Below are 26123 nucleotides of genomic sequence, written 5' to 3'. Positions count from 1 at the left end.
GAGTATATTATGTGGAGAACTGGTTGGTTTATCTTACTGTGAGCAGTGAAAGATGAACAATTAAAGAGATGTTTGTCAAAGTAATATGATTATGATATTTTTGCAGTGCCTTTAACAAATGCATCACAGACAAAACATGAAGCTTGTGTCATCTCCATGCTGGAAAAGCCGCACCTGATGAACTTCTGCCTGCTATGCTGGTGCTAAAGGATGGAACAAACAAACCAGCAGCCCTAGTTAGTGCAAAAGCATTTAACTGTTTCCATTCCTGTGGAGCACTGATGAAAATGATTGAAGCACATATTTTATTACACCCGTTATTTTAGAAAAAAATGAGCTAATGAAACTCCATTCTGAAGCAGAACAAAATATACAATATCCATGTTCAGGTTCTCTAAAGTGATGGTTCTCATTCACACGGTTTAGGAATGTTATCAGTTTGGATTGTGGGTTTTTCTGTGTGTGTGTGTGTGTGTGTGTGTGTATTTTCCCTTTCAGTTTTTATGACTCCCTCCTTCATTTGTGGGGAGATAAATGTGACTGGACTCCTTACATTATTTTGGGAAGATTTGAGTTTTAAAAAACCGTGCAAGCTGTGAGTCTTGCCACATTTACAACGGTCACAAATAACCATAAACTGTATGATCATTCAATAAACAAATGCAGTGCTTTATATTGTGCTTTGATTCTCATAATAATCTTCTGAGTAAGGCTGGGGGAATGAGAATTTCTGGATCTTGATGAAGCCTACAAAACGTTGCCAGATTTGATGTGGGAGGTTTGTGCTGTGCTTTTCAGTTTATGAGAAAGTGGGAAAGGAAGTACCCATAAGAAGAGCCCTGCTCCATCAGCCTGAAAGTCCAGTAGCTCAACATCCTGTTTCCTGCAGTGACCAATCAGAAGCCTCCAGGAAGCCCACAATCAGGGCATGAGCACAGTAGCCTCCTCTTGCTGTTGCTCCCCAGCAGCTGGCATTCAAAGCTTTTCTGCCTCTGATCCTGGAGATCATCATCATCATCATCATCAATCTTTATTACGGTCCAGAGACCCAACAAATCATTACAAAGCAATACACAATTCATACAGCCTACCTCCAGGTTAAACAAGCATTTTGTTTAGAATATAGGGATCATTTGTTCTTGCAACCACCGATAAAAACTTTGCCACTGCTAATTCCTGTGGAGCACTGATGAAAATGATTGAAGCACATATTTTATTACACCCGTTATTTTAGAAAAAAATGAGCTAATGAAACTCCATTCTGAAGCAGAACAAAATATACAATATCCATGTTCAGGTTCTCTAAAGTGATGGTTCTCATTCACACGGTTTAGGAATGTTATCAGTTTGGATTGTGGGTTTTTGTGTGTGTGTGTGTGTGTGTTTTTGTCTGGTCTTCCAGTAGGAACCTGACATAGTGAGCCTCTGATTTTCCCGGGAAAGGTACCAGCAAGGGTAGTATCAGTTCAGCCCTGGCTTGCTGATATTTTGCACAATTCAACAAAATATGTTTTATGGAATCGATGTCTTGAGCACATGAGCAAAGTCTGTCTTGGTAGGGAACTCCTCTCAACCTGCCATAGAAGAAGAAGAAGAAGAAGAAGAAGAAGAAGAAGAAGAAGAAGAAGAAGAAGAAGAAGTTGTTGTTTTATTTATACCCCGCCCTCCCCAGCCAAGACCAGGCTCAGGGCAGCTAACACCAGGGAGAAAAACAATTGATTAAAATACAACTTTAAAACAAGATTAAGATACAACATTAAAATGCAGCCTCATTTTAGTAGAAACTCAAATCAAAAACTTTTTGGGAATGAAAACGTCAAATCTTCACCAAGGCCCACTATCCAGACTGGTCCTACGTGGGCTAGAAAAAAGCCAGGGAAGTCCACAAATAGGAGTTCCATCACAGAAAGAGAAAGGAAAAAGGAAAGAGGGGGAGGGGATCAAGTTGATTCCAAGCCAAAGGCCAGGCGGAACAACTTGTCTTACAGGCCCTGCAGAAAAAAATCAGATCCTGCAGGGCCCTGGTCTCATGAGACAGAGCGTTCCACCAGGCCGGAGCCAGTGTTGAAAACGCCCTGGCTCTGGTTGAGGCTAATCTGACTTCTTAGGGCCCAGGACCTCTAGGGTGTTGCTATTTATGGACCTTAATATGATACCTTTGGCATGGCTAGTAACCATGTATAGACTTGTCCAATTCTCTCTCTCTCTCTTTCTCCTCCTTCTTGAAGTCCTGCAACTTGGGACTCACCTACACAGCTGCAAACAAAATGTTTTAAATGTGTTGTCAAGTGCAGTATACAAATGTGATGCTAGATGGCGACAGTGAGCTATGCAAAATTCAATGTCTTTTTCAAAACCTCTTTTTAAAAAGCATTTTCACAGCGTTTTTTTATACAGTGTGCGTAGATTCCATCTTGGTGGCCATCACTGCAGCAGTTCAGGGGCAGAACATCTGCTTTGCATGTAGTCAATACAAGGGTCTAATCTCTTTTATTTTTAGCTAGGGCCAGAAGAGGTTTCTGTCAATACAGTACTGAACTGAATAGATCAATGATCCAACCTGCGCTATAATCCTAGGAGCGTGCGTGCCCTTCACGCATGTCCTTGAAAAACGAGATAGAAACTTATGCAGGACTCATATTAAGGGTTGTTCAGAAAATGTTTAAACAGTTGATTCAGACCACATCAAAGGTTTCTTTGGGCAGCCAAGAGAAGCACCCATTTATTACAAAACATCAAAGAAATTAATCATCAGCTGGATAATATGGTGCAGCATAAACATAAGGTCACAGGTGCATTTAAACCAATAGCTTAACGCATTCACCTTCCTAGCCTAAAGAAATGAGAGACCCTGGTCTACAAGGAAAATTAAGCACTGGAGTTATGTCACTCCTAGGAAATAGAGAAAGACTGCAAAATTTCTACCTACAATGTGATTGGCAAGGCTCTTGCCATGTGATTCATTTTGTTTCATAAAATTTATATACTGCTTGTTGTTGTTTTTTAAAAAAACAACCACAACCACAACCTGAAAGCGGTTTATACATGTGAAATATGGTATATGGTAGAGTGGAGAGCAACTGTATATGCCTGAGTGCATGTGTTTGTAAGTGTGTGATGCAGCCAATGAGAGAGGCAAGGATGAGGACTTCCCAGACTTGGGAATGTGCAATTGAAACTCATAAGCTCTGCCTAGGGCAGTTGTTCTGAGTTTTAGGGATGACAGCCATAGAGGGAAAACTCAGCATTTCAGTCCTGTGGGTGCTGCTCCTAATAATGAAAGTGATGATGACTGACTGAATGGGTGAAAAGTTCTCCCTTTTGTAAGGTTTCAGACTTGATCTGTGCACATGGAAAGGAGGAAGCAGTTTGTTGAAGAAGAAGAAGAGTTTGGATTTGATATCCCACTTTATCACTACCCGAAGGAGTCTCAAAGCGGCCAACAATCTCCTTTCCCTTCCTCCCCCACAACAAACACTCTGTGAGGTGAGTGGGGCTGAGAGACTTCAGAGAAGTGTGACTGGCCCAAGGTCACCCAGCAGCTGCATGTGGAGGAGCGGGGAAGCGAACCCGGTTCACCAGATTACAAGTCCACCGCTCTTAACCACTGCACCACACTGGCACATAGAGGAGAACGGGAAGGGCTAATATGAGAGTTTGTAATATTCCTTCCAGATGGGCTTCAAGATTATCATCTTGCCTACATGTGGGACAAATTCCCGCATGCAGGGAAGGGAACAAGCTTTATTTTACAAATCCCTAAGTGTCCTAAATGAAGCCTACGAAGGCAGCAGCACTTGTTTGGAGTCACACTCATCCCTAAGGAAACTCATCTAATGGGTTTTCCTGGTTGCCAGAGGGTTTATCAATGCAAGCACCCTTCTAGTCTCTGCAACCAGAAAGCCTGTTGTTGCATTGTGTGCCGCAAACTGGGTCAGGGCTACAGAGGGACAGGTCTTCTACTGCAATGCAAGCAAGACTGATGCCTTGATCCATTGCAACAGAACCAAAAAAAGTCAGGAGAAGCGTTCTCCTGTCGCATTTGGTATATGGCAGCTTCCTATCTTCTAGGAGCAAGGATCCAGATGTGGGAGAGGAGGAGCCAACCAGATCAGGAGAGGCAGCTACAGAGGTTGCTGGACCCAGGTCCCAACTTTCAACTCGGCATTGAACCAGAACCCCAAAAGGCAGAGCCTCCAGGTTCTGCCAAGATACCAGAACCTTCAATGCCCAGAGACTTTGTGTTCCGCAATGCTTGTTTGTAGGCACAGGGCAAGAGACCAGCTCAGAACTGACCCAGTCTTTGCCTCCAGCCCCAGAAGTTGCCCCTTGAAGCGCTCCACTTTCCCAGGAACTGGCGGTGCTGCAATCAGTTGGATGTGCGATGCTATCAGGCAAGTAGTCTGCACCCAATGGACCTGTCCAGGGTCCTGAAAGGCCTTTAGATGGCTGCTCTTTTTTTGTCCTCTTCCCTCAGGGATGGGGAACCTGTCCCCCAACAAAACAGAGCACAAGAATATTAAGAAAGGCCCTGATGGATCAGACCAATGACCCATCTAGTCCAGCTCCCTGTTCTCACAGTGGCCAACCAGGTGCCCGTGGGAAGTCTGCACACAGGGCCTGAACGCAAGAGCACTTTCTCCTTCTGCAGTTTCCAGAAGGGTCTCCATTGTCTCCCAAGACACAACAGATGCCAACCAACCAACGTATTATGTTCTTGTATTCTCCCACACAGAGAGCATCCATGGTGTCTCTTTCTCCCTTGTGGGTTCTCAGAGCTGACAGTGAAGCTTCTCCCACGCTAAAGGCACCCACAGGGCGTATCTCCTGTGTGACTTTTCCTCCAATCCACCTAGGACTTCTCCCTCTTATGGGCTGAGTCATGAGGGCAGAGCTCTGAACAAAGCGTTGCTCATATTTGCCATACTTAAAGCCATCTTTCTACATTTATTTCATTCAGGGCGCTTGTGGCACTTTACTAGGGTAACTGGATGGGAAGGCAAAGCACACAACCGAGATGATATTTAAAGCACTTTTTAATCCCACCTCCAAAGTGTCTTTTGTTGTTGTTGTTTAGTCGTTTAGTCGTGTCTGACTCTTCGTGACCCCATGGACCAGAGCACGCCAGGCACTCCTGTCTTCCACTGCCTCCCACACTTTGGTCAAACTCATGCTGGTAGCTTCGAGAACCCTGTCCCACCATCTCATCCTCTGTCTTCCCCTTCTCCTTGTGCCCTCCATCTTTCCTAACATCAGGGTCTTTTCCAGGGAGTCTTCTCTTCTCATGAGGTGGCCAAAGTATTGGAGCCTCAGCTTCATGATCTGTCCTTCCAGTGAGCGCTCAGGGCTGATTTCCTTAAGAATGGAGAGGTTTGATCTTCTTGCAGTCCATGGGACTCTCAGCACCATAATTTAAAAGCATCAATTATTCGGCGATCAGCCTTCCTTTATGGTCCAGCTCTCACTTCCATACATCACTACTGGGAAAACCATAGATTTAACTATACGGACCTTTGTTGGCAAGGTGATGTCTCTGCTTTTTAAGATGCTGTCTAGGTTTGTCATTGCTTTTCTCCCAAGAAGCAGGCGTCCAAAGCATTAAAAAAACAACAACCACACTAATGAAATATACAATTCAACAAGGAAGCAAGGGTCAGCATCCATTCAACAAAGTGAGTAACTCAAATACCACTTTGAAGTGGCACTTAAGTGCTAGCAGTTTTACCACCTGGATTATGGTTTGGGATTTCCGTAACTGAGCCCAGGATAAAAATTACATAAAAAACCATTTGCTGCAACACTCGTAAGTGGCCGCACTTGGAATACTGTGCACAGTTCTGAGTGCTGCCTCTCAATAAAAGGATATTGTACAGTTGGAAAGGGTGCAGAAATGACAACCAAAATGATTAGGGCAGGCATAGGCAAACTCGGCCCTCCAGATGTTTTGGGACTACAACTCCCATCATCCCTGACCACTGGTTCTGTTAGCTAGGGATGATGGGAGTTGTAGTCCCAAAACATCTGGAGGGCCGAGTTTGCCTATGCCTGGATAAGGGGATTGGGGCAACTCCCCTACAAAGAAATATTACAACATTGGGGAGAGGGAATAAATAATTTTTTGGGGGAGTTATAAATAAGGGGAAGTTATGACTGAGGGTTCTAAAAAGATGTGTGATGTCAAGGAAGTAGATGGGCTTCTCCCTTTGATAACTCGGGGTCATCCAATGGAACTGAATGGTATGCAATTCGGGGCCGATGGAAGCCTGTGCTTCTTCACAGGGCAGACAGCTGCACCGTGGAATTCACTGCAGTAAGATGCAGCGGTGGCTGCCAACTGGGACAGCTTTAAAAGAGGATTAGGCAAATCCATGAAAGATAAAGCAATCAACGGGTACTAGGAATGGAGTCTAATTTCCAGGCTCCCAGGCAGCAGGCCTCTGAAGACCAGTTGCTGCGGAGTGACAAGAAGTGAGGGCTGTCATGTTCATGCTCTGCTTGTAGGTCTCTCATAGGCAGCTGGTTGGTCATTGTGAAGATCGGGAGGCTGAGAGCAGAGAGGCGTTTGTGGACTGAGGCAGCAGGGCTCATTTCATGTTCTCTTGATATGTACAGTGGTACCTCGGGTTACATACGCTTCAGGTTACAGACTCCGCTAACCCAGAAATAGTGCTTCGGGTTAAGAACTTTGCTTCAGGATGAGAACAGAAATCGTGCTCCGGCAGCGCGGCGGCAGCAGGAGACCCCATTAGCTAAAGTGGTGCTTCAGGTTAAGAACGGTTTCAAGTTAAGTACGGACCTCCGGAACGAATTAAGTACTTAACCTGAGGTACCACTGTAGAGAGAGAGAGAGCGCATGAAACACACTCTCCAACTGAGGTATCCAGCTGCTGTCCTGCTTACACATGGAAGACCATTGCAGGTAGGCCGCCGTGTTGGTCTGCCATAGTCGAAATAAAATAAAAAAAATTCCTTCCAGTAGCACCTTAGAGACCAACTAAGTTTCTTGGTATGAGCTTTCGTGTGCATGCACACTTCTTGGCTACGACGGGTCGCCAGAGGAGAAGGCAACCGTCTCTACCATTCGTGATAGTATTCTTTCTTTTGGGGGGGGGTCACTTCGGTGCATTCTTTATGCAGAAAAGCGAGATAACCAAACCAGACCAGCTTTGCTCGTGGTCCAGAGCACCGATCCCACGACGAGCCTCAGCTGCCGATTGCCCGGGGCAGGCTCAGCGCGCAGTTCAATCCTAAGAGCGCTTCTCAGAGGCAAGCTTAACCGGCTCCGATGGCCTTAAAAAGAAAAACTCTCCAGCCTCGCAGCACGAAAATGCACCGCGCGATTGGGTCCCCTTGCAGGCGCTTCCACGTCTCATCCCGCCGGCGCACGAGGCCATCTTGCGGAGGCGGCCGGGCTGCGTGGAAAAAGCCCTTGCGCGCCCCGCTCAGCTTCCCGGGCCTCCCTTGTCCGTAACGCAACATGGCGCTTTCCAGCGGGTCTCTTCAAACCGTCCTTCGGAAGTTTAATATCCTACCTTTCCCCCCAAAAAATCCCGTCCCGCGACTGTCTGGAGACCCATTCCCCGCCCCAAAGACCCCATGGCGGGCGCTGAAATGCGCGCTGCGCAAAAACGGCCGCCCTGTTTGGAGACATGGAGAGCGCCATGCTGTACGGACGAGGGCGCAAGGGAAGGGTGGTTTCCCTGGGGTCGGGGAGGGGGGGTTAAAGGAAGGATTTCCGTTTCCGCTTGGGCGGGGGTTGGAGGAGGTTGCAGCTGGAGCTAGAGGTAAATAGAGCGATTTTTTTTAAAAAAATATTTTTTTGGGGGGCCCGTGGTTCCGGCTTCCCTGCGCGCGCTTCCCCGGGAGGGGACCCGGAGGCCGACGCAAAAGAGGGAGGGGATCCCCGCTGGAGGCGGCGCGTAGAGGCCCAGCGGGGAGAGGAGGGCGATGACAGCTCGAGCCCGGGTTCAAAGCGGGGTGGTGGTCTCTTGGGCGCTGGCAGCCTCCCTTTCCTCGCCTCCGCCGAGGGAGCGACCGACCGCCGGGTGGTAGGGGTACTGGCAAGGGTGGGTGGTTCAGTCCCCGGAGAGGAAAAAAAGCCCTTATTTAAGCGGAGAGTGCCGCAAAATTAATAATAATAATAATAATAATAATAATAATAATAATAATAATAATGGATAATTGAGATTTCACATAGGGCGCAGCTGAAGGCGAAAGGTAGCAACTTCAGTTGACCATTTCCATACGGTGCTGCCAGTGTTTATGATGTCTGGCAGACGATTGGGGGGGGGGAATAAGGACAGGTCCCTGCCCCGGAGTAGCGTACAATCTACATATTGACCGGGGCTGGGGGAACTGGGGGAGGTGCAGGAGTGAGTGGATAAGGGAAGTTTTACTACTACTACTACTACTACTACTACTTGTACTACTACTACTATTTATTCCCCACCAATCTGCCTGGGTTTCCCCAGCCACTCTGGGTGGCTCACAGCAAATATTCTTGGTTCAATTAGACATGTTTGGACTCTGCTTCTGCAGGGGAGAGGGCCGTTGAGGCATGCCCAATGCTTCATAGGATTTAAAAGGATTTGAAGATGGGCAGGGATGGTAGCAACAGAAAGGAAATTGAGGGGTGGTGATGAGGTGACTGTCGTTTCTAGGCAACTAGGGCAGTGGGATGTTTGTCCCGTCTCTTAGTGCTTTATCTTCCATAATGATCAGAAGCCTTTCAAAAGTTATAACAAAGCAGCTCTGAAGTTTATGTGGTTTTGATCTTGCAACTCAGAACGCACAAAGAGAGAAGCAGTTTAGGTCACAGGCAAATGATCTTGGTCCTGATAGCTCCAGCAGGCACTGTGTGTGTTCATAAATAAACAGCTGATCTGATACGAACTGTGTGCTGTTGATTAGGAGCAGTAGATACAGGATTGAGCTGTGTGTCTCCAGTCACAGGGACAATAAAGTTATTATGGCAATATGTGTTCCCAGAAGCTTAGAAATGAGTTATTGGCATCTAGCAATCTGGAAAATGTGGATTATATCTATCTCGGGCACTGATGTTTAGTGTGGGAGAGAATCAACACTGAGCAGGAACAAATTGTTAAATATTTAAATGTGATTAGAAATATTTTATGCATTGGGCTGCAAGCTCCCTGTGGCCTCTCCCACAACCTATTCCTATCTGTCGTTGTGTTAGATGCCTAGAAGAAAGCGATAAACATTTCTGGCAGAGCTTCAAACCTCTTACAGTTGTGGCAAGTGTGGCGATGTGCTTCATTGTGACATGTAACCATTGTGGCAAGAGATTATCTAGATACAGATCTGGTGGGCGGCTTCTGTTGTATGCTTGCGTCACTTTTTGTTGAAGCCAGAATAACATTTTCAGGTGCCAGAGGTACATAGGTCCGAATTAAATTCCTAGGCATCATTGCAATTTGTGGCGCAAACGGAATAAGATTGCAAATATGTAAACGCACACAGAGTTTGCAGTTGGCCGAGTGGGATGTAGCTTTGCTGTTTGCTGACTTTTACAATATGCGTTGGGACACGGGTGGCGCTGTGGGTTAAACCACAGAACCTAGGGCTTGCTGATCAGAAGGTCGGCAGTTCGAATCCCCGCGACGGGGTGAGCTCCCGTTGCTCTGTCCCTGCTCCTGCCAGCCTAGCAGTTTCAAAGCACGTCAGCGTGAAAATAGATAAATAGGTACTGCTCCAGCGGGAAGGTAAGCGGCGTTTCTGTGTGCTGCTCTGGTTCTCCAGAAGCGGCTTCGTCATGCTGGCCACGAGACCTGGAAGCTGTACGGTGGCTCCCTCGGCCAGTAAAGCAAGATGAGCGCCGCAACCCCAGAGTCGGTCACAAATGGACCTTTACCTTTTTACAATATGCATAGTTAACCAGTCTCCTTTTTCATTTCCCCCCCAGCCCAGCCTGCACTTGACTGCTTCTGTTCTCTCGCCTTTGCTGCTGGATGCGGCCTTGGAGGAGGTGTCTTAAGGGTGTGCTGTAGATGAGGGGGTGGAGGATATGCCTGGTGGGGAATTTTCTCTTTTTTTTTTTATAAATTTTTTTTATTGCTTTTTTCCAGAATCTAAATCCATCATCAATAACACAACAAAAGCGGTTTTACAGAAAGAAAAAGAAATTAAACAAGAAAAAATTCATTTTTCGAAGTCTTTTTTTTTTTTTTTTTCATCATCCACTGGACTTCCCCATCTCCTCCATCCCTGCGTTCTTTATAATAAATATAAACAGCAAATTAATACCTTGTTTCCTGTGTTTTTGTATTTTCATCTAATTATTCACTCTGAAATTAAAACTTTTCTCAATCATTAACTTTGTTTCTATCAACTCCGAATTTCAATACTGAAGCATATTTACCTCAAACCTTAGCAAATTTTTAACATTCATATATCTTATAATGTTTTTGTAAATAGTCCTTAAATTTTTTCCAATCCTCTTCCGCAACCTCTTCTCCCAGGTCTCGGATTCTGCCAGTCATTTCGGCTAGTTGCATATAGTCCATCCTGGTGGGGAATTTTCTCCACCCCCTCCGTGAGTGAGCAACTGCTGCTATGTGCCTCTCTCAGCACCTCCAGGACTAAAGCCCTTTTAAGTTCCTCAAAAGAATCTCCTGGCATCCTTTCTTCCGTTCCGGGCAGCGCGTGGTCCCGGGAGGGTGCCCCATCGCTCTCCAGACCAGCTCTGTAGATTTCTGCCTGCTTCCCTTGCCAAATGCATCCTTGCAAACCCAGAAGCCCTGTGCCAATGCTCTGTGGATGGGCCTGGCGTTAGAATGGTGCCTGCCTTTCTGTGACGAGGCCAAACCGCCCGGGTGAGGAGGCTGCAGAGGGGCGTCGGAGGCTGGGCATGGAGGACTCTGACCAGAGGTTGGTGCTGGGTATGAACATGGGTGATGGGCGGGAAACACCTCCCGGGGAGCTGAGGACGCCCACCGAAGAGGGAGAGGAGCAGAGGACACCTGTGTCTGAAGCCATCTGTGACGGTGGCAGCGGTGATGCCAAAACTTCTCAGAGGAAAGAAGAGGAGCAGGAGGAAGAGGAGGAGCTTGACCCTCGCATCCAGGTCAGAACAATAGCATTTTTATTATTTTATTTTATTTTTTACTCTGCCCATCTGACTGGGTTGCCCCAGCCACTCTGGGTGGCTTCCAGTATACAGTGGTACCTCGGGTTAAGTACTTAATTTGTTCCGGAGGTCCATTCTTAACCTGAAACTGTTCTTAACCTGAAGCACCACTTTAGCTAATGGGGCCTCTTGCTGCTGCCACGCCGCCAGAGCACGATTTCTGTTCTCATCCTGAAGCAAAGTTCTTAACCCGAGGTACTGTTTCTGGGTTAGCAGAGTCTGTAACCTGAAGCGTATGTAACCTGAAGCGTAACCCAAGGTACCACTGTATACAGAAACACGATAAAACATCAAACATTGAAAACTTCCCTAAACAGGGCTGCCTTCAGATATCTATCTAAAGGGAGGGCATTCCACAGGGTGGGCGCCACTACTGAGAAGGCCCTCTGCCTGGTTCCCTGTTACCTCACTTTTTTCACAGTGAGGGAACCGCCAGAAGGCCCTCGGCGCTCAATCTCAGTGTCCGGGCTGAACGATGGGGGTGGAGACGCTCCTTCAGGTATGCAGAGCCGGGGCCATTTAGGGCTTTAAAAGTCAGCACCAACACTTTGAATTGTGCTTGGAAACCAGTACGATACTTCTTCCTGTATTCACTTGCCTGATGGCAGGCCTGGGAGGGGTTGCCATTCAGTTCTTCGGGGATTGCTCCATGTAAGCTTGTAATCTGGTTTGCTCTAAGGCTGTATTGAAAGTGTGGACAGAAACCAGTTGAACTACTGTGACTCGCCTCTTGGCCCTGCTGCCAGCGAGCCACTTAGCATTTCCAATCAAGCAGGAACAGAATGACCCAATAGTGTGTTTGTTTTTTCCCTTTGCCTCAGGGCTAGTTGCCAGCATTTTTGTTTTAGTAAATGCAAAAATTCCTTTGAGCAAAAGTAAGCAGCAGTCAGTTTGGCTCTTGGCACCCACCCAGCGCAGCAACCCTGTGGAAGCTAAGTGGGTCCATTTACAGTCATGGGATGAACGGGGGACCATTAGCATTATTTATTGGTTTTCACACCCCGCCCTTCTTCCCCAAGGAGCCCAAGGCGGCAAGCGAATACACCATTTAAGAGGAAAAACAAGGCGGGAACTTTCCGAAACAGTTAAAACCATTTCAGATAAAAACATTCTGAAAGCAATTACAGATGAAAATGCTCATCCATCCAGTGATCAGGGGTTTGCCAGGAACAGTATGCTTCAGGCACCAGGAAGCTCCCTGCCCTTTTCCAAGTGGTACATTTCCCCCAGTAAAAAAAAACCTTATCCATCTATTTCTGGGGGATAGTACGGGAGCTTATTGCTATTTACAGGGCTGGCATTAAGAACCATCAGCAATTGCAACCCCTGGGTTGGTGTGACAACCGCTGCCATCTCATCCTCCCCCAGCCCTTCCTGCCGTTTGGCGCTACTGCAGAGAGGAAAGTAAATTGGGTGGGTGGGTAAGGTAAAGGGACCCCTGACCATTAGGTCCGGTCGTGGCCGACTCTGGGGTTGCAGTGCTCATCTCACTTTATTAGCCGAGGGAGCCGGCGTACAGCTTCTGGGTCATGTGGCCAGCATGACTAAGCCCCTTCTGGCGAACCAGAGCAGCGCACGGAAACGCCGTTTACCTTCCCGCCGGAGTGGTACCTATTTATCTACTTGCACTTTGACGTGCTTTCGAACTGCTAGGTTGGCAGGAGCAGGGACCGAGCAACGGGAGCTCACCCCGTCGCGGGGATTCGAACCGCCGACCTTCTGATCGGCAAGTCCTAGGCTCTGTGGTTTAACCCACAGCGCCACCCGCATGGGTGGGTACCACGCTTCAAATCTGCAGCCCAGTGGAAGGTAGGGACCGCACTCTGGATTTGTGTAGGGTTTTACTCCTTAGCCTTTTCTTCTCCCAGCGATAACCCAAAAGACAGTGGAGTTTAGGATAAGAGTTTTCCTTCTCCCACCTTCCCAGGTTGATGAACCCCATCTGTCCCTCACTTCCCTTTATAGCATGTGCAGAATGGCGCCTGGGAGGTGCCAAATGTCTTGTCCTGCTTTCTGGACCACATCAGTGAGGCCGAGAGCGGGGTCTTGTCCTCTGGGCAGCTCAGGGCCTCCATAGACACTGCCCAGGCTTGCGCCCCAGGGAGGTCACTTTGGTGCTGCTAAGTCAGCGGTTTGACTTCACCCCCAGAGGCACACTCCATTGTCTCTTGAGACTTCCTGGCATCTTGGGCGTCCCAAGGTGAGGAGGATGTTTTCTTTTCCTTTTCTTTTTTTGATAATAATTTTATTACTTTTCAATTACCGTAATCCAATAATAGCCTCATTATAACAATCCCAAATTAATAATACCAATCACTGAGATACCAAATTATACAATTTAGATGGCCCCAGTCCGCATGCTAGAATTGATGGTTTGATGATTTACTTTACTTCTGCGTTCGTAAATTTCAATTACGCTCCAGTCGAAATAACAATCCCTTGTATTGCAACTGCAGTTTTAACAACTTCCATTCAACATTAAACGGTTTATGCAACTTTAAATGATTTATACGCCTACAGGCGAAGCATTCAGACTCTCTCCTTGTTCTTCCTGTGTGTGGCAATTATTCTGTCCCTAATGTTTCTTCCTGTCCTTGTCATATATTATGTCTATCCGTTGCTGCTGTTCTCCATCATGCCTTGGACTGACCTAGTGTCCCACTGTTGTTTCAGAAGTTCTCCATTGCTCCGTCCCTGCTTCATTGTTTTGCAACTTTAGCAGCAGGAGGATGTTTTCTAGCCCTGCTACCTGAGATTCTTGAAGTCAAGGATGGGGGACCTTTTGTGGGCCCGCCAAAGGTTGCTGGACTACAACTCCCATCAATTCTGACCATTGACCATGCTGGCTGGGGTTGATGGGACTGCCAAGATGGCGGAGATTTCAAGACTGAACCTGAGTCCCTCTGTGTGCCTTCTGCCTCTACATTCAGGAATACGAATTGGAGGCCTGACTGTTTTTCTTTCCTGCCTTTCTTTCCATCTATTCATTCTCTGTTGCCTTAGACCCCCAGTTTATATATACATATGCTCTATCTGTTAAGCAGAATATGTCCAGCAAGCAGCTGCATATAATTTTCCATCACTTATTGTGAGGAATGCAGGTTTCGTCCTAGTAACAATTTGCATGTGTTTGCAGGTAGTGCCAGGTACATATGCCGACACTTTTCAAGAGTTACAAAGTTAAACTGCGGGATATGCTCTCGCAAGTGGCAGTGATGGCCACCAACTTGGATGGCTTTTAAAAAGGAGGAGGAGGATTCATTGAGTATATTGTTTTTCCCACCAAAGTGTCTCAGAGCATCTTACATAATAAAAATAGCAATCACACACACACAAAAGGATTAAAGCCAAATATAAAAACAGAAATGAAACCGGGCCACGATGACGATGACAATTAATAAAAATAATAAAAATAAATAAGTGCTCATCGAGAAAATATAGAAATCAACACATTCTTTCCCATTCCACTTAATAGCATGAGCACAAAAAGAGACACGGCTATCAATAGCTACTCACCACAGTGGCCACACTCTAACTTCACTGTTGGAGGCAGTAAACTGAGTATAATCGTAATAATAATACCTGTTTATCTACTTGCACTGGCATGATTTCAAACTGCTAGATTGGCAGGAGCTGGGATAGAGCAACAGGAGCTCACTTCATCGCAGGGATTCGAACCGCCGACCTTCTGATCGGCAAGCCCAAGAGGCTCAGTGCTTTAGACCACAGCGCCACCCATGTCCCTATTGCAAGAGGGGAGTCTGTAGCAGTCATGTCTTGCTTCCGGGCGTCCCATTGGTTACTGGACTAGGATGAGCCAGTGGCTGGATCCAGCCGCTTCTCTTGGGTTCTTATAAGCCTGCTAGGAAAGGGTTCAGGGGATGAAGGGGCGGAAGTTGTACAAATGTGTCCTTCTGCACTATGCTGGTGCCTGTCTCTTGAGTCTGCCTTTCTCTCTGACCACAGGAGGAGCTGGAGCACCTCAATCAGGCCAACGAAGAGATCAATCGAGTGGAGCTGCAGCTGGATGTGAGTAAGGCAGCAGCTTCAAAGCAATTTCAGCATCCCTTCTGCTTCCGAACACTTCCTGCCTTCTGTCCCCTCCACGGAGGCTGCTTTATCCCTTGGCAAGTCAGCAGGCAGGGGTTCCCAGTTTCACTCACCGCCTGCACCATGGCGCATTTGGTAGAGTGAACTGGGGAGGGAAATTGTCCCTGCAGTTACTTAAATGTATAGGGATTGCACTGAAAATTGCCCTTTCGTGTGGGGTAATATGTTCCCTCTACTAATGTGAGGGTGAAAGATAATTGCGGAAAAACAAAATAATAGGAAAATATCAGCTAATAGGTACAACTCAGTTTAAGCTCTGTTTTCTGGCTTCTGTTTGGAGTCGTCTTCATCCTTCCCCATACAGACCTGCCTCATACTTAGAGGACCACGGATGTAATAAGGTTACCGTGGTTGTATCCAATGGCAATCAGCATGACCAAATTAGGTCCATTCATTTCAATGGGTCTGTTCTGAATATAAATTACAGCCCCGTGTCTCAAGGCTGGTTGGTGGTTAGAGACTCCTGTTGTAGTGAAGAGAGTCTGGCCTCAACCAGAGCCAGGGCTTTTTCAGCTGTGGCTCCGATCTGGTGGAACGCTGTGTCACAAGAGACTAGGGCCTTGCAGGACTTGACATCTTTCCACAGGGCCTGCAAGACAGAGTTGTTCCACCAGGCCTTTGGTCAAGGCACAGTCTGACCCCCTCCTTCGGTAATCCTCACAGAACACTAGCCCAATGGTTGCCATCAATTTGATTTGAACTGATTTTATAATGAATTGATTTTAGAATGCTGTATTATTTTACTGTTGTTAGCTGCTCTGAGCCCGGCTTCAGCTGGGGAGGGTGGGATATAAATAAATTATTATTATTATTATTATTATTATTATTATTATTATTAGTTGAGGTTGTCATAGGAGGGGCCTTGGGGGGGGCCCAACCCGCTGCTCAGTGTAGGATCTGCAGAGTGCAGCTGCAGCATCTCTGATAGGCAGCCGTCCAGCCTGCGGTTCAATGCCTTCAGGGAAGGAGAGCTCATCACAACCAGTAGCAGTCTGTTCCACAGCCAAACACCTCCTAGCATTAGGAAGCCTCCTCCTGATATTTGGCCGAAATGTGATGGGGTTGTGTTTGCTGCCTGTTTGCAATCTGCAGCTTTGTGCACCAGCAGTGCACCTCCATCAGGGCCCCACGGATATGGGTGTGCGAAGTAACCATGCGTTCCAGACACCCTGTGTGATCCGCCCTTGTGCATATATGATTCACACAGCACTTGAGCTCTGTGGGGCCAGCCACGGCACTGCAGCAACCCGTAAAATGCATCTTAGGCATGCATTTAATGCAGGCCAATTCCTTCAACACTGACATACTTTGCGCCATTGGTTTCAATAGGAAGCCCGTACCACGTATCGGAGGATCTTGTCGGAGTCTGCCAGGAAGCTGAATGCTCAGGGCTCCCAGCTGGGGAACTGTATCGAGAAAGCACGCCCCTACTACGAGGCCAGGCGCTTGGCCAAGGAGGTATCTGTTAACATTTCCCTCTGTTTCACCCCTGAAGTTGCCACTATTCCTCGGCTGTTGTAGAGCAATAAATCTTTAAAGGATCCGATTTGGGGGTTCCGGAATTCTTTAAGCCTTATTTTGTGTCACAAATAGCCACAAGTCATTGTCAAAAGTGGAAAGAAGCTGCCCCCTATGAAAAGTCTCAGTAAACATTCCCTTAAAAGTCCACAATGTGTCAAAAATAGTTTGCTTTTCCTTCAGAATTCCTGTTTTGCACATTAAATGCCACTCTGCGCATACTCATATTTCATTGGGTGCCAGGATTGGACACCCAGCCTCCCACCCAAAGCTGCTTCTTGTGAGCAAGCACAGTGATGGCCGACGTAGGTGCCTTTTCCTCATTCGTTTTGGGCGGGGAAGCCTGCACCATATTGTGGACCCTTTCTGTTCTTATAGCGTTGCCGCTCTCCCACAGTAGCCATTTTGTGACTGGTGCCCACGGAACTTTCTCAGAATTCTGCCTGGTTCCTATTGGCTGCTGACCCCTGTTCTGCTCCATCCCCCGTACCTAAGATTGGAGGCTAAAACGAGTTGTCACAGGACAACTGATTTTATAAGCAGGATTTAAGCTGTTTTATGAATTATTTTGCGTGGGGGAGGAATGGATTGAAAGGCTCTTGGCAGGACCTTGGGTTTTTGAGCTGCTTCTGGCAGAAGGCCCATCCTTTACCTGTGAGGAATAATGTAAACACAATGCTATCAGCAACACGTAATCCTGTTCCCAGCTTTAAACAGCTGGGCATATCCTGTACAGAGTGGCTTACGGCAGTGTGGAGGATCAAAACCCACAATTAGCAGTTTCAGATAACATGAATGTCAATGGATGATGTGGCAATGATGATGTGGGTTTCTGTCAACATGAATAACTGTATACAAAACAAAACAAAATAGCCGACTTGCACTTAATTAAAACCCTACCCTGTCAGCACTGTTAGAAACTCAGATATATAATCTAATTGCCAAATGGCACTTTAAATCTAGTTTACGGTCACCACAGTGGGATGGAGTCCCCCCCCCCCCAATGGGGTTTATTATTATTATTATTATTATTCATTTCTATACCGCTTTATATTTTAAAGAACAAATCTCAAAAGTGGTTAACCACATATTAAAACATGAAATAAAACAATCCAGAATAAAACAAATTCAAACTTCAAGGAAAATATTTCAGATCCTTCTCCCCAGTCGCTAGCCTGGCATCCAGAGATCTCCACATGGTTGCAATTGGTTGCAAAATGCTCCTGGCGCCTGGCTAATTTCTAACACTGCCTGTCAGCGAAGAGGTATTCTGTTGCAGGCTCTTTTCTGATACGCTAGTTTTATTTATGAAGAGAGCTGCTTTATTTAAAGTAAAGGAGCAGTCGAATGTGCCACCTCCGTGTCTGAAGTGGTACACCCCAGCAAGAGCTGCACCGTGCAATTCTTTTCCCTGTGTGTTTCAAATCTCCACCTTTCCCTCCTCTCTGATTATAACTCTACGTCAAGGCTGGCCAATGTGGTGCCCTCGGGATATTGTTGGGCTCCAGCTCCCATCATGCCTGACTGCTGGGGCTGATGGGAGTTGGAGTCCAACAGCACCCAGAGGTGGCCTCACATCGGCTACCCCTGCTCTATCTAGTGAGTGAGTGAGGAGAATTGGGGTGAGGGAGTGCTTAAAAGAAGGGGAGAGGGGTGTGTGTGTGTGTGTGTGTGTGTGTGTGTGTGTATGTGTATGTGTGTGTGTGCTGGGGGGAAACTAAAGCTTGGGGGATTTTTAATGGGATTTTTGTTTGCGTTGCGTTTCTCTCCTCCACTCACTACAGGCACAGCAAGAGACCCAGAAGGCTGCCCTGCGGTACGAGCGAGCCGTCAGCATGCACAACGCGGCCCGGGAGATGGTTTTCGTGGCTGAGCAGGGGGTCATGGCCGACAAAAACAGGCTGGACCCCACCTGGCAGGAGATGCTCAACCACGCTACGTGCAAGGTGAGGGGGAAGGCCTGCAGGAATCAGGAGCCAGCACAAGTCAACGCTCAGGAATGGTGGCCGCTGTAGTCTGGCCAGATTCAGGGGTGATGGTGTCCCACCAACACTGAAAGGACTGCAAGTTCCCCAATGGGGTAGTGGTCTGGAGTCATGGGAGGTTGAAGGCCCGTTGCTATTTCTGGAGCAGGGTCCGTCCCTGTCTCTGGCGTCTTAGAGCCACCCAGTCAGCATGGAAGGGGAGGTTTTCAGTCTTTGGATGCCCCAAAGCTAGGATTCAGGGACGCTGGAAGCACAAGGTGCTTCGGTTTCAAGACAACAGTGTGCGAGTTCTGTGACGTTCAGTGGAACTTCATGGAAAATGCAGCTCAAAGGGCTCTTAAGGAAGCTACGGAGCACTCCAAATCATGTGCCTGTGTATGTGCACATAAAATAGCAGATCTAGCTGAAAGGCAACACGTGGAGATCTGCACCGATCGTTGCAGGACACCTCTCATTGTTACTGTATAATTATCAGATTATTGTCTAATCTTAGAAGGGGGCTTGGCTGTGAATATCATAAAAAGACCCTGCACTCCTGAATTTGCCACTACGCCGCTGGATACAGACCATACCATCCAACACACTGTAATAATAATAATAATAATAATAATAATAATAATAATAATAATAATAATAATAATAATAAATTTCTTATACCTTGCCCATCTGACTGGGTTGCCCAGCCACTCTGGGTAGCTTCCAACAAAAAGACAATTCTTGATTAAACATTAAAAGCTTCCCTAAACAGGGCTGCCTTCAGATGTCTTCTAGAAGTCAGATAGTTGTTTATTTCCTTGATATCTGACGGGAGGGTGTTCCACAAGGTGGGTGCCACTACCGAGAAGGCCCTGTGCCTGGTTCCCTGTAGCTTCACTTCTTGCAGTGAGGGAACCACCAAAAGGCCCTTGGAGCTGGACCTCAGTGTTCAGGCTGAGCGATGGGGGTGGAGACGCACCTTCAGGTACACACAGGGCTGAAGTTGGTAAGGTTGGGAGAGTCCACACACGACTCGCATCTTTGCCGACTAGAGGAAGAGGGAAAGGACTGGTTGCTGGGGAAGACAAAGTGAAGGCAGAGTGGGTGGGAGGTTGTTCCGAGGGTGAGCTTTCAAGGCCTAGAGAGCATCCTAGCTCTGACTTAACCCTTTCCCGCCCTTCAGGTGAACGAGGCCGAAGAGGAGCGCCTGCGAAGCGAACGGGAGCACCAGCGCGTCACCCAGCTCTGCCAGCAGGCCGAGGCCAAGGTGCAGTCGCTGCAGAAGTCCTTGAAGCGAGTCATTGTGAAGAGCAAGCCCTACTTTGAGCTGAAGGTCCAGTTCAACCAAATCCTTGAGGTGAGACCTTCCTCTGGGTCCTAGGACTCGCCCCACACAGGCAGCCTTTGTGCCCTTAACAAACGACAGCTCCCAGAATCCTTTGGTGGGGGAATCTGCCACTGTTTAAAGTGGGTGCCTGAGGGTTTAAATGCCTGGTTTGTTGAAAATGTTGTCTATAAGAGTAAAAGAAAATTATTATAAATTAGTTTGGAGATGGTATTTAACACCAGTCAGATTAAATCAAACAAGCAAGCAAGGAATATTTGGTGTTATGTTGGAGGGGATGCCAGGAAACAGGGAATTATGTTCACATGTGGCGGGGGTGTAAATATGTACATTTTTTATTGGCAAAGGGTGTTTAAGGAGATAACAGAAATAAATCACCGGGTTAAAGCTGATGGAAAGTCCAGAGGTAGCATTATTATCAATTTACAATGGAGTGGAAGGTTCGCAGGCTGTGAAGGACCCGCTCGTAAATTTATTGACAGCTGCACAAATTATTACAGCTAGGAAGTGGAAGGGGCAAGCAGAATATAAAATAGAAGAATGGTATAAAGAGGTGTGGGATACAGCTATTAATGATAAATTAACCCATGCCATTAAGGCAGGACGTGGAATATGCAGGAGAAATGAGTTTGAGAAGACATGGAAGCTGTTTGTAGAATGTGTACTGTTAAAATGGAAAGGGGTAAAATCATCGCAAGAGGTGTTGAAATTTTGGGAGGTTGGATAGTTAAACGGAATTGTCTCGTGGGTGAGGTACACATTTTTATTCTTATTTATTTATGATTACAGTGGTACCTCAGGTTACATACGCTTCAGGTTACAGACTCCGCTAACCCAGAAATAGTGCTTCAGGTTAAGAACTTTACCTCAGGATGAGAACAGAAATGGTGCTCCAGTGGCGTGGCGGCAACGGGAGGCCCCATTAGCTAAAGTGGTGCTTCAGGTTAAGAACAGTTTCAGGTTAAGAACAGACCTCCGGAACGAATTAAGTACTTAAACTTAGGTACCACTGTATTACTTTGTCAAAGTAAAATAAAAAAATAAAAATAAAAATAAAATTGAAAGCATTTCCAGAAAAAGGAAAAAAAGGCTGGTTGGTGTGTATGTTGGCCTAATGCTTCACCTGTTCCTTCTCTGCTGTGCAGGAGCACAAGGCCCGGGTGACGTCCCTGGAGCAGCAGGTGGGCCAGGCCAAGATGCGCTACTCTGTGGCCTTGCGGAACCTGGAGCAGATCAGCGAACAGATCCATGCCCGGAGGCTCCAGCGCCTGGTGGGCCGGAGGGCTTCCCCGGTGGGCGCCGAGGCCAGCCCGACGCTGCTCTATGGGGCGGCGGCGCTGCCCCCCGAGCCGGCTGGCTCTGCCGACACGCTCTCGGTGCTCAGTTTCCAGACCATTGCCTCCGACCTGCAGAAATTCGACTCGGTGGAGCACCTGCTGGGGCTGTCCGACGCCGCCAGCCTCAACAGCGACGAGCTGGAGGAGCGGGAGCAGCGCCGCGAAGCCCAGCCCCACCCCTTCAAGCACCACCGCAGCATCAGCCTCTGACATGCCCCCATCACCCCCGCTCTCTGCTGCAGTCCCTTTCGCCCCCCACCTCCTGGGGAAATGGGGAGAAGAAGGGGGTCGGGCATGAGAGGAATGACCACGCCGAGAAAGGCAGGTCTTGGGAGCGCATTGGTCTGAAGTGCGGCTGTGGGGCTGAATTCCCCCCGCAATTTGCAGCCTTTGGCGCAACCCAGACGCCCTGCCATCCTCTGCAAACCAGTTCCTTGGAAACTTCGAGCATTTTGCTGGCCCCCATTCATCGAGCCACCATTTCCCCCACCCCTTATTTCCCCCCCTCCCCTCCCCCCAGCATGCACCTGTTTCCTGGGAGCACTGTATGCTGGGGACAATTCTGCGCCCCTGCACATTTCACCTTAGGTTTGTTGGCTAATTAGCGACGCCATCATCTTTCTCCAGGTGGGCTGGAGCGCTTGAAACGGAGGGAAGAAAAGCAGGGAAGGGTGCAGGAAAGAAACAACACTGCTGCTTCGTTCTCTCTCTTTTTACATGATTTGTTTTGGGTGGCTGAGTAGGTGTTGAGAAGGCGACTTTTTAAAAACCTCTGTCTGCATTTTAGAGAACCACCCCAGTCTGCTTTCATTGGATTGCCACCACAGACTGCAATATAGGAAAATATCCTTTTTTAAAAAAGAAACGGAACTCTTGCGCTCCCTATGGGGCTTTTTTTGACATACACTACAGTAAAATGAGGCATGCCATTCATTTATCTCGCCCCAGCAACAGATATATAACGGCAGGCACCAGTCTCTTTATAGCTTCTCCAGCGTGTAGACACGTGACCTGCTCTCGGTGCAGAAGCTGGGGAGAGACTGGCAGCCTGAGGGTGCCTTTCAGCGCTACCACGTGAGAAGACAGACGGCGGGAGGCTCCCTCCACTGAGACATCTCCTACCTATCTAACCCACTTGGTACATCCCTGTTTGCCCCAGTCAAAAGATGGGAGGCACTTTTGCTCCATGGCGATGACATTTGCACTAATTTAAGTAGCAAAAGGTGGGTCTGGAAAGGCTTTCTCTCTTTTCCCTCCTCAGTGGTCTCCACAGGCCCCCGTGTCTCTGTTTTCTGGGGATGGGGGCGGTTTTGGCCTCTCAGAACAAATTTGCTAGACCTTGGCTGTGATGAGAACCAGTTGCTGGTTTGAGGCAGCCTGATAGCGACTCTGTGTGTGTGCGCGTGGGTGTTTGTATGACCGGCTTCTGATGTGTATTTTATTTAAAGTAAAGTTTATGCCCTATCAAAAGAACCTTTCCTCTCTCTGTTTGTTTGATGTTTTGTTTTTTTGCCAAGTACACACAGATCCCATATTCAGTCGCTCATTATGCACAAATTCACTTATCCAAACTTGAATTAACACCTAAACCTTGCTATACGTACCACAGATTCAGATATCCAAACAGCCAGACCTGTGCATAGTACTGCAAACAAATAAGTAACCTTAAACGAGTCTCACTTTTGTGTGTGCAGTCATTTTGCCAGAAACCATGAGGTGGGAAGGGGAGGTAAGGAGATAGATCAGACAAATGAGAGCATTTCCCCCTTGTTTGCCTTTTGCAAGGTTTCAGAGGGTTTTCCTGGTTCCTACCCCCTCATGCTGTGGTTGAAATTCTATGGTCGGGAACGCATTAAAAATTTCCCCACAGGAATAAATGGAAATCATCGACTCATTATGCAAACACTCACCTAACAAACGATTTCCTGAGAAATCGTTTGCACTGCCTACCCACCAAGTCAAGGTGCCCAAAGCCAGGCAAATTGTTTTGGCACTTGGTGCAGAAAATTCTTCAAACTCTAGTCCCCCAGCAGTAAAAATATATTCATATATCATCATATACTTAAGAGTTTGCTGACACAAATCCTGCAACCCGATTCTTGTGTGACACAAATACTGCGTAGGAAACACAGCCATGTACCTATAACTGTGCAGCACCGTTGAGCTTTCTTTAAATAGCTGTGTTCCTGTGCTTGCTCATGTCTTTCTGAAATTACCCCTGCCCTCTTTAGAAGACTACCTTCACCTTCTGGTTTCTGCACAAAAGCATTCTTAATCAGTCCTGGTTGTATAACAAACTTCCAGTCTTGTTCCCAAAGGGAAAAAAGCTAATGAAGCGCACAAGATGTTAGGTTCATTGCATTTCACACCCATATAAGCACAGTGTTCTCCACAAAAGCAATAGAACGACATTTCCAAGTTGATCTGGGAGTACGGGCGATGAGTGTGTGTGACAAAAGCAAAGGAGCACATACAATAAAAGATAGAAATCTCAGTATCACTGTTATTTGCCTCCTAATATTGCAGCACTAGCACCTCAGTGGCCTCTCTCACAGAGAGAGCCTGGTCCATAATTCCAGCTGCAACCTTTGGGATGTTCCTGATGAGCGGACAGATAAATTCTTTGTTTTAGTCCCCACATTGAAATATCTAGGTGAAGTCTCGAGGTGGCTTTAGGATGCTGCAGTTCAGCCAAAGAGCCCCATCTTCCTACGTCCTTTGAGGTACAAACGAGGGCTCATCTCACACTGTTCAGAAGAGGGCAGAAGTGTAAGGAAGACCCCAAATTCTTCCTCAAGCAAAAAATGTTCCAACCATTGCAATATGTATACTTGACATGCCAACCAACAGTTCCTCCGGACAGGGCGATTCCCTCTTCGGTGAAGCAGCATATCGCCTATCAGTATTTACAAAAGGGTAACGTTTTTCAGTCCGAGGGCCACATGAGCTTCTGGGGGCCACATGGCAGTGATGGGCAGGGACAGAGACAAGAATGGGTGGAGCATCAAATGCACATTACACCTTTACAAAGTAGGGTCACTTCTTCACAATGACACATCAGAGGCATTGTTCAGAGTTCAAGGGCATAGTCCAGTCCGACAAAGACGTGAGGAAGGTGCAAAGTAGGGCTGGTGAGGGGTGTGGCCTGGTAAGAGTCACAAGGGCCAGGGGGAGAGGCCTAGAGTGCTGCATTTGGCCCCTCAATTCACAATATAGACACTTCTTGAGATGTTTGGCTTGTCCCCAAAATATCTTGCAACAGCCCAGCTCACTGAGCCATTCCTATGTGTTAGAAACATTGACACACCATTGCTTGATTGTCGTTCCCCTGCCTCAAGAATGCTGTTGAACTCCAGTTCCCATCAGCCCCAGCCAGAATGGCTAGTGCTTAGGGATGATGGGGGTTGGAGTTCCTGAGTCCAGATTCGCCCCTCCCTCCCTTATTTCCTCACATTTGACCACAGTTGAGTTCATATTCCCCAGTCTGCTTCCAAGAGCTTGAAAGGGCGATGGTTTTCAGATTTTCTCCCTCTGCTTTCACGCTAGAGGAATGCTGTCTTTAAATAAGAGCACAGCAAGAACCAGCCATTCCCAGAATGCTCTGGGGCAATGGCAATTGGCCTGTTATTGTGGTCCTGTGAGAGACAGGTGCTTTGTGGAATACACACCAAACAAACAGCACCCTCTCAACATTTTAAAAAGCACCATAAAGTACAACATTTTTTTTAAAAAAGTTTGATTGCACAAGATATAAAGTTGCTTAGTAAAAGAGAGCTTTGTGTGTGTGTGTGTGTGTGTCACTATTTTGGACTTTTTGCAAAAAGTGATGGGGGGAGGGAAATGCACTGTAAAGTGTGGGATGACACTTGCTTTGACACGACATCATCTAACCTCACCACAAACAAACCAGAGTGGATGCTTATTAAATCACCACCGTCCAAATACTCAATATAGCAGGTCACAGGGAAGTGACATTAAAAACAGACTACAGTGGATCTACCATTGTCAATGGTTGCGTCCCAACCTAAGACGTTCCCCCTCATAAAATCACGAGCTGAACCAGGACGTGGCCCCACTTCATATAATTCTCCCACAAGTATTTGATGTCCAAATAGCTCTTGACAGAGGATTCCTCCCCATTCACTTATTTATGGAGGTTTATCAAACGGACCTAGGAATGTAGGAATCTCAGATTATTGATCTGTCTAACCCAGAAGTGCCTAGTCTGACTGGCAATGGCTTTCTGGGGTCTCTGGCAGAGGGACTTTCCCTACTCCCTTGCTTCCTGAACCTTTTAAAAATAAGAGTTGCAAGGAATTTGAACCCATTACCTTTTGGCATGTAAAGCAGGCCTCCTGCCACTGAAGTAGAGTCTCTCCTCAGGTATAAAGTGCCCTCAAAGGTAGTCTGCCTCTCAGTATCAGCTGCTGGGCATCACAGGTGAGGAGAGGCCTATTGCACCCATGCCATGCTTGTGAGGATGCCATAGGCATCTGGTTGGCCAACTGCGAGAAAAGGACTAGATGAGCCTTTGGCCTAATGCAGGACTCTTCTTGCATTCTTATAATCCAGACCCTGAGCCTGACCTTGTCTCTGAAGAGCTTACAAGCTAGAAAGCAGAGAGGGCACAGGAGATAAGAGGAAATGGGGCGGATCCAACATCTACAAAAAGCCACTGGCACAGCAACATAATGACATGCATGCAG

The 26123-nt window shown here is 47.2% G+C and overlaps 2 protein-coding genes across 2 annotated transcripts in view; one reads left to right on the top strand and one right to left on the bottom strand.

The window, feature by feature from the left end:
* The window catches only part of GABBR1 (gamma-aminobutyric acid type B receptor subunit 1), a 308383-nt gene that overhangs the window by 2682 nt on the left and 279578 nt on the right, over positions 1 to 26123 (bottom strand). The window lies entirely within an intron of this gene.
* Positions 10530 to 21775, top strand: SH3BP5L (SH3 binding domain protein 5 like). Its single transcript, XM_053378989.1, has 6 exons — positions 10530 to 11083; positions 15113 to 15175; positions 16586 to 16714; positions 18559 to 18720; positions 19919 to 20092; positions 21226 to 21775. Exons 1-6 carry the CDS (start codon positions 10868 to 10870, stop codon positions 21625 to 21627), a joined length of 1146 nt encoding a protein of 381 aa, XP_053234964.1. The 5' UTR covers positions 10530 to 10867; the 3' UTR covers positions 21628 to 21775.

Source organism: Podarcis raffonei, chromosome 2 (genome assembly GCF_027172205.1).
Source record: "Podarcis raffonei isolate rPodRaf1 chromosome 2, rPodRaf1.pri, whole genome shotgun sequence".
Taxonomy (NCBI): domain Eukaryota; kingdom Metazoa; phylum Chordata; class Lepidosauria; order Squamata; family Lacertidae; genus Podarcis; species Podarcis raffonei.
The sequence above is the reverse complement of the archived record's forward strand: the minus strand, read 5'-3'. Positions and strand labels throughout refer to the sequence as shown.